Source organism: Malaclemys terrapin, chromosome 3, assembly GCF_027887155.1.
Source record: "Malaclemys terrapin pileata isolate rMalTer1 chromosome 3, rMalTer1.hap1, whole genome shotgun sequence".
Classification (NCBI taxonomy): domain Eukaryota; kingdom Metazoa; phylum Chordata; order Testudines; family Emydidae; genus Malaclemys; species Malaclemys terrapin.
In genome coordinates, this window is record NC_071507.1 from 170,938,326 (window position 1) to 170,947,520 (window position 9,195).

Here is a 9,195-nt window from a genome sequence, read left to right on the forward strand (position 1 = left end):
CCTTAACCTTTCTTGCCCTATGTTGGGTTGCATTCTTTTCCCCTTGTTGTTAATATTAGTTGTTTTGAGTATTGCTAGGGCCAGACCAACTAGGACCAGCTGCTGGCCTGCTCCATGAATAACTTCACGGTTAGGCAACCAATGAGCCCAGCTACACTGCTTTGGAACTGATATATAGCCACAGTCCTTGGCTGGCTACACATTTAGCAGCCTTGCTTGTAAGCCTGGAACCCACAAAAGATCAGTAGCTGCTCAGTGTGTATCATGACCACAGCTGTGCTGGGACTTGTCCCAGACCTGCTCCAGTCAGCTTCTAGTCCCTGCTCTGTTCCAGCCCCTCTTCCCTCTGACTTCTGGCTTCAATTCCTGGCTCCACTTCTGGCTTATGACTCTAGTTTACCCTCTGGCTCTGACATTTGGCTTCTTTCTTTTCAGTACTGACCCTCGGCTCATTCCTGAACTCTCCCCAACCTGGACTCATCTCTAACCAGTAGGCCAAACACATTTTAACCACCAGACCTGATTGCCCACAGCTTGGTCAGCTACGGTTTGAGCAGCCCAATACAAAGGCTAGGGGGCCATCTCACCAGCATGGACCCCTCTCTGGCCAATATTTCCCTGGTGGAGCTGGTGGGGACCATACAGAACTTGCAGGTGCAGGTGTCTACCCTCCAGGTGCAGAATGTAGCTCTACAAACCCAGGTAGCTTCACCACCAACTCTGGCTCTGGCCCCCCAGGAGCCAAAAGTCCTTTTCCCAGGTAAGTTTAATGGTGGTCATGGCTAGTTCCGAGGTTTCCTAAATCAATGATGGCTCCTCTTGCTACAAACCCAATCATTCCCCACAGACCACGCCCAAATTGGGATCATCATTAGTCTGCAGACTGGGGAGTCCTTGGCCTGGGCCGACCCCCTCTTGGAATAGTCCTGGGCCAGTTGGCAATGTTCATTCATGTTGATTATCTTCAGTGACCACAACTGCACCTAAGTGGCTGAAGCTACACTGCAAATGCTACTTCATGGGCATCAATCAGCTATCCTATATGCTGCTGAATTCCGTCATCTCTCTGCTGAAACTAAGTGGAATGAAACATTGAACAATAATATAAAGAATGAACTGGTGTAGGTCAAGTCAGCATCCCATCTCGATGACCTGATTGACCTATGGATCAGAATTCACAATTGCCTACTGAGCGGTGCCATATATGTGACCCAGTCCCTTGAGCTCTGTCAATACTCCAGTCTGTGACCCCTCAATTGCACACCCCAGTCCAGGCCCCAGAACCCATGCACATTGACCGGGCCTGCCCAGATGTGGCTGAGGCTGAGAAGCACAGATGCCAAATGTTGGTCCTGTGTCTGTATTTTGGGGGCAGCGGACACTTCACCTTGAGATATCCTGCAAATTTCAGACCAGCTTTGGGGTCTACCTCAGCCCATATAAGGAGTTTGATCTGTGCAAGTTCCTTTCCCCGTCCAGAGACACTTGACATCCATGCACCTCTGTTGGGATTGCAGCAATCACAAATCTACTCTTGATGCAACTCTGACTGCCATTGTAGCTCCTACTCCTGATGCGTCCAGCACTCTACCTGGAGGCTCAGGTAAACTCAAGGTAAGGTAATTTTATAGACCAAGAGGTGGCTGAGGTCCACAGGATCCCTGCTGTGCATAAAAATTCCATAGATTTGGTGGAAACCATTGAGGTATCTCTCCTAATCTTGAGGCCAGTCATCTACCAGACCATTACCCTACAGGGCACCAGGACACCTTTCAGTTTGAGTTAATTCAGGCTCCCCACTTTCCAGTCATCCTAGGAATGCCCTGGTTCGCTGCCCATGACTTCTGTATCCATAGGCAAAAAGGAATTGCACACATTTGCTCTAAGTACTGGCAACAATTCTACTGTGTTCAGGCCAAAGAGAGAACTGGTATCCTCTGAAGCCTGTGTCATCATCTGGGGAATCCCTGCTGTGAGGGAATGGGCCCACAGGAGTTGTGCACACTGCTAACTATCCCAACTGCCACCACCAAAATAACTTGTACAACCTTGAAGACATTTTGACAAGGTAAATACAGACCTCCAGCGCCCCCCCCCCCCCCCCAGGCTGCTGCAACACAAATATGACTGCCCAATTGACCTTTAGCCAGGAACCAAAATCACCTTTTCCAAACAAGTGCTTCAAGCTCTTCATGTCTATCCGCAGGAGAATCTGCAGAAGGGATTTATCCAACTGTCCATATCTCCACCTGGGGCCCCATCTTTGTGTGTGTTTTTTTAAAAGGATGATTTCCCGAGGTCCTACATTGACTACTGGGGCCTCAATATAGTGACAGTTTGGAACCATTACCTGCTTCCCCTCATTAATGAACTCATAGACTGATTACACTCTGCCAGATTTTGTGGGACCAGTAACTGGTGTGGGTGAAAGAAGGAGGTGAGTGGAAAATGGCTTTCCAAACCCAGCATGAACACCTTGAATACTTGGTCATTCCATTCAGTCTGTTTAATGGTCCAATGTCTTTCCAACACTTTATCGGTGACATTTTCTGGGACATGGTGGATTAATTCATTATTATCTATTGTGACTTCATCCTTATTTTTCAAGCAACCATGCACAGAACACCCAGCATGTCTGGAGTGTCTTATAAAGGCTTTACCAATGCTGCCTATAGGCCAACCCAGAGAAATGCTAGTTTGACAAAGACACAGTAGAGTTTCTGAGATACATCAGTTCCCCTGAAGTTTGGCCATCGACTCAGACAAAGTGGCAGCCATCATTGACTGGGTAGTGCTGAGGGACATCCAGGGGCTGCAATAATTTTTGGGCTTTGCCAATTTCTACATATGGCTCATCCACAGTCTCTCAGGGTGGTCAACCCAATCACAGCCCTCTTAAAGAAAGAATCCCATTTTTTTTTTGTCCCAGGAGGAACCAGTGGCTTTTGACTGCATCACTGCCCCCATTTTTGTTCACAGAATCATAGATTCTTAGAAGATTAGGGTTGGAAGAGACCTCAGGAGGTCATCTAGTCCAATCCCCTGCTCAAAGCAGGACCAACCCCAACTAAATCATCCCAGCCAGGGCTTTGTCAAGCCAGGCCTTAAAAATCTCTAAGGATGGAGATTCCACCATCTCCCTAGGTAACCCATTCCAGTGCTTCACCACCCTCCTAGTAAAATAGATTTTCCTAATATCCAACCTAGACCTCCCCCACTGCAACTTGAGACCATTGCTCCTTGTTCTGTCATCTGCCAACACTGAGAACAGCCTAGCTCCATCCTCTTTGGAACCCACATTCAGGTAGTTGAAGACTGCTATCAAATCCCCCCTCACTCTTCTCTTCTGCAGACTAAATAAGCCCAGTTTCCTCAGCTTCTCCTCATAAGTCATGTGCTCCAGCCCCTTGATAATTTTCGTTGCCCTCTGCTGGACTTTCTCCAATTTGCCCACATCCTTTCTGTAGTGGGGGGCCCAAAATTGGAAGTGATACTTTAGATGTGGACTCACCAATGAAAAATAGAGGGGAATAATCATGTTCCTCAATCTGCTGGCAATGCTTCTACTAATGCAGCACAATATGCCGTTAGTCTTCTTGGCAACAAGGGAACACTGTTGATTCATATACAGCTTTTCATCCACTGTAACCCCAGGTCCTTTTCTGCAGAACTGCCGCATAGCCAGTCGGTCCCCAGCCTGTAGCAGTGCATGAGATTCTTCTGTCCTAAGTGCAGGACTCTGCACTTGTCCTTGTTGAACCTCATCAGATTTCTTTTAGCTCAATCCTCCAATTTGTCTTGGTCATTCTGGACCCTATCCCTACCCTCCAGCATATCTACCTCTCCCCTCAGCTTAGTGTCATGTGTGAACTTGCCTCGGGTGCAATCCATCCAATCATCCAGATCATTAATGGAGATGTTGAACAAAACTGGCCTCAGGACCGACCCCTGGGGCACTCTGCTTGATACCAGCTGCCAACTAGACATTGAGCCATTGATCACTACCCGTTGAGCCCGATGATCTAGCCAGCTTTCTATCCACCTTATAGTCCATTCATCCAGTCCATACTTTAACTTGCTAGCAAAAATACTGTGGGAGACTGTATCAAAAGCTTTGCTAAAGTCAAGATATATCACATCCACCGCTTTCCCCATATTCACAGATCCAGTTATCTCATCATAGAAGGCAAGCAAGTTGGTCAGGCATGACTTTCCCTTGTTGAATCCATGTTGACTGTTCCTGATCATCTTCCTCTCTTCCAAGTACTTCAAAATGGATTCCTGGAGGACCTGCTCCATGATTTTTCCAGGGATTGAGCTGTGGCTGACAGCTCTATAGTTCCCAGGATTCTCTTTCTTCCCTTTTTTAAAGATGGGCACTATATTTTCCAATTGTCTGGGACCTCCCTTAATTGCCACAAGTTTGCAAAGATAATAGCCAATGGCTCTGTAACCACATCAGTCAACTCTCTCAGCACCCTCAGATGCATTGCATCTGGCTCCATGGACTTGTGCATGTCCAGCTTATCTAAATAGTCCTTACCCTGTCTTTCACCACTGAGGAATACTCACCTCCTCACCATACTGTGCTGTTCAGTGGAGCAGTCTGGGAGCTGACGTTGTCTGTGAAGACCGAGGCAAAAAAAGCATTGAGTACTTCAGCTTTTTCCATATCATCTGTCACTAGTTTGCCTCCCCCATTCAGTAAGAATCCCACACTTTCCCTGACCTTCTTCTTGTTGCTAACATACATGTAGAAAACCTTCTTTTTACCCTTCACATCGCTGTCTAGCTGCAACTCCAATTGTTCTTTGGCCTTCCTGATTACACCCCTGCATGCTCGAGAAATATTTTTATACTCCTTCCTAGTCATCGGTCCAAGTTTCCACTTCTTGTAAGCTTCCTTTTTGTGTTTAAGCTCACTGAAAATGTCTCTGTTAAGCCAGGCTGGTCGCCTGTCATATTTGCTATTCTTTCTGCACATAGGGATGGTTTATTCCTGCACCCTCAATAAGGCTTCTTTAAAATGCAGCCAGCTCTCCTGGACTCCTTTCCCCCCTCATATTAGCCTCCCAGGGGATCCTGCCCATCAGTACCCTGTGGGAGTCAAAGTTTATGTTTCTGAAGTTCAGAGTCCGTATTCTGCTGCTCTCCTTTCTTCCTTTTGTTAGGATCCTGAACTCAACCATCTCATGGTCACTGCTGCCCAAGTTGCCACCTACATCTACTTCCCCTACCAATTCTTTCCTCTTTATGAGCAGTAGGTCAAGAGGAGCACAGCCCCTGGTTGTTTCCTCCAGCACTTGCACCAGGAAGTTGTCCCCAACACTCTCCAAAAACTTCTTGGATTGTCTGGGTTTTACTGTATTGCTCTCCAAGCAGATGTCAGGGTGATTGAAGTTCCCCATGAGAATTAGGGCCTGTGATCTAGAAACTTCTGTTAGTTGTCTGAAGAAAGCCTCGTCTACCTCATCCTCCTGGTCTGGTGGTCTATATCAGATACTCACCATGACATCACCCTTGTTGCTCTCATCTCTAAACTTAATCCAAACACTCTCAACAGGCTTTTCTCCAGTTTCATACCTAGGCCTGTGCCAGCCATTTATGGCAGAAGTGGATGCCTTGAACTTCACACTGTGAACAGTCCTCTCTCTAACAAAAACATTCGATGGTCAGCTTCACCCTTGTGTCTTTTACTCACACAGGCATGCGTCAGTGAAGCAAAACTCTGACATCCTTGATAAAGAGCTACTGGCCATCAAAGCAGCCTTTAAGGAATCACATAAGACTGGAAGGAACCTCGAGAGGTCATCTAATTCAGTCCCCTGCACTCATGGAAGGACTAAGTATTATTTAGACCATCCCTGACAAGTATTTGTCTAACCTGCTCTTAAAAATCTCCAATGATGGAGATTCCACAACTTTCCTAGACAATATATTCCAATGCTTAACCAACTTGACAGGAAGTTTTTCCTAATGTTCAACATAAACCTTGCTGCAATTTAAGCCCATTGCTTCTTGTCAAAGTTATCAGAATATATCTTCCAATTTCCATTAATCATTGCCATCTGTATATAATATTATTTCTTTTGCTGAGGGCTAACTAAGGCCAATGTACCACTCAAGTTCTACCTCATCCTTATTTTAGAAAGCACATACCATAGTCAAATAAATGATTTACAGTTTATTAAAATAATAATTTGATTAGTCACTAACAGGGCATTCTGAGAAGGGGCATGCAAATATCTTTCTCCATGAACTAGGCACTTAGTAACAGGATAGATGCCAGATTTGAATCTTCATGAAATGACCTGGCTATATATGAACAACAGATGAAACTCAATTTTCATTCTGCTTTTGAAACGGTACTAAAAGGACTTATTTTATATATCCATGAGATGGACATGAACTACCTTCTAAACCAAGCCTTCTGATCTGATGTTTTCTAAAACAAGTCTTCTGAAAAGTCACGAGAACTGAGCTACAAACAGAGAATTAATGATGAAAAAATATTTAGCTCCTGCTGTTATTTTTTATCTGATCATCTTAGCAATAGAATTATCAGCAGGAGTTATTACAAATGGATATATTGTTGCCTTAAATTGTATCAACTGGGCCAACAGCAGAACACTGACTTCCTATGATAAGATCATAACCAGTCTGGCCTTCTCCAGATTTTGCCTACAAATCTTGGTGACGTTAGACAGTGTTTTATCTAAGATATATCCAAATATCTTTGATAGATTTCAAACACTACAGCCTTACCTAGTTACCTGGATGTTCATAAACCAAGTGAGTCTCTGTTTTGCAAGCTGCCTTTCTGTGTTCTACTGTGTGAAGATTGCCTCTTTCAACCAATCCCTCTTCAGCTGGTTAAAACTGAAAATCTCCAAACTGGTGCCATGGCTGCTTTTGGGTTCTATGCTGTACTGCTTGGTTACTACAGTTGCTTTTACATTGTTTAGTTATTCCTACTGGGTATTTTCTCACAACTCCACAGATTGTCTATCAACAAATGGTACAATATCAGACAATAAAAATAACCTTTTGGAGTTCACTTTTCAGATACACAGCGTAGGATCTATTTCCCCTCTTATTGTATTTATTGCTTCATCTGTTCTGCTAATCATATCCCTTTGGAGACACATCAGGAGAATGAACCTTAATTCAGACTTTAATCCAAGTTTTTGGAACCCCAGCATGGATGCCCATGTGCGTGCACTTAAATCTGTGGTGTCCTTTTTCATCATCTACACTATTTATTATGTGGCTTCAACATTCTCAATAGGAAACCTATCCTATTTCAATGATGAATTGAAAATTATGGTGTGTACATTTGTAGCTGCTGTCTACCCTTCTCTGCACTCCATTATCTTGATTCTGGGCAACCCCAAATTAAAACTGGTCTCAGCAAAAATTCTGCATTCTGCCAATTCCTGTTTCGGAGAGGTTACTTCATAATATCTATTCCTGTCCTTCCGGATCAAGAATGTTCACTACCTTTGTAAAGCACAGTAGTGGAAAAATATTCTATTTACCTCTTTGTTTCCATATTTTCCAATCTATTATCCATTTGAAATCTTTCTTATTGCTATAGTACACAAAGCCACTGACACTTCCCAAGGAGATCATTTGCACATTTCCCACCAATTCCCATTCAAACTCTTCCAATGGACATGAGTCCTTTCCTGCAGCAGCACTGCTATCCTTTTAAGAAGAGACTTCTCATTGTATCAGACGTTTGATGTGGATGACTAAGAAAAACAGTATGAGATCACCAAATTCATTTTCAAATGATAGATTCGGCCAGGATTGAAATTTGGTCTCCACTGGGGAATGACATTCCTGTTTTTAAATAAATAAACCAGGCATTTCTAGAAATGAGATGATGTGCAAAGTGCAACCTATGCATGGATTCGTCCATGCCTGTCTTGTTAGAGAAAGGACAGTCGTAGGACTGACTGCCCATTGGAATTTAATAAAAAAGTCCAGTCAATTACAGCTTGCTGTCCCCGAGCATTTAGAACAGTTATCTGGGTGATAAGACTTAATTAGAATCTGGCCCAAAATGACTATAGCTTTCTTCTTTTAATAAGTAACGGTGTCATCATCTGACCTGCAGTGAAAGGCTGCAATGGAAAAACAAGCATGAAACTGTTAGTCTGTCAGATACAGAGAAAACAACTTGAATAATTGAAATAACAGTTGTAGGGGCCACATTTACAAAAGGATACCCTCCTTTTTTGAGAGACTGTTTGTGTCCACAATTCAACTGAGTGCAGAAATCTGCATACTTGCATCTCTACCTACCTGAGGATACAACTGGCAATTTTTCAGCACTAAACTTCACTCAAAGCAGGAATCTGTGTCTTAGCACTTTGAAATTCACCCTGTCATACTAAAAAGTTTATGCTTGATCCATATATTTTTTCAAAGTTACATAACCATTCAGTTAATTAGACAAATAATCTATTAGTTGCATATAACTAGTGAATTGTTTGGTAATTTAGTAAGAAGCATGAACATAGAGCATGAATGGTTAAGGCTGATAATACAGTACTGTGATACAATATAGTTAAGGGAATGTACATGTACGTTTATGAGAGTGGAAAGGATTGTTCATGATCATTGCCTGGAAAAAATATTTTTACAAAGGATTTAAATAAAAAAAAATATTGTCAGTACTGTGGTTAAGACTTTTTAGACTGTAATTGGAGGAGTTTCCGGGGTAGACTAATACTGAGTTCCACTTGAAAAGGAGAATCCTTTTTTGAAAGGGACCCAGCATTGGCATCTAGCCCTGGAATAACCTGAGGCAATGAACATTAGAGATGGTTGAAAAATGGTGACACTGTTTATGAAAATTCTTGAATTAGTGAGTTAAAATTTAAAAAACAAAGAGCCCAGTCTACTAAATATGGTCTTTTCTGGGTTTTGGACGAGGGTAATTTGGGACATGTTTGGAGAACATGACTGTGTCAACTTATGAATTCCTTTCTGTTTTATGGATACCATTATTGGAATTTTCAGTGGATTAGAACCTCCATATGGTAGCAAGACTGGCTTGGAAATGTGCAGCAAAGCAATCCTGGCCCCTCCCATTGAATAGTTGAAGAATAGTTTTTTTGACAGCAAGGTCTTTGAATAAATTCTCTCTTCACAGAAACCTGTTTGGGGAGATGTGGAATTCTCCGT

At 43.1% G+C, this 9,195-nt stretch overlaps 1 protein-coding gene across 1 annotated transcript; it reads left to right on the forward strand.

Moving 5' to 3' along the window:
• Positions 1-591: 591 nt before the first annotated feature.
• On the forward strand, positions 592-7,461 carry LOC128834284 (taste receptor type 2 member 7-like). The gene is made up of 2 exons (XM_054022893.1): positions 592-760; positions 6,551-7,461. Exons 1-2 carry the CDS (start codon positions 592-594, stop codon positions 7,459-7,461), a joined length of 1,080 nt encoding a protein of 359 aa, XP_053878868.1.
• The last annotated feature ends 1,734 nt before the right edge of the window (positions 7,462-9,195 follow it).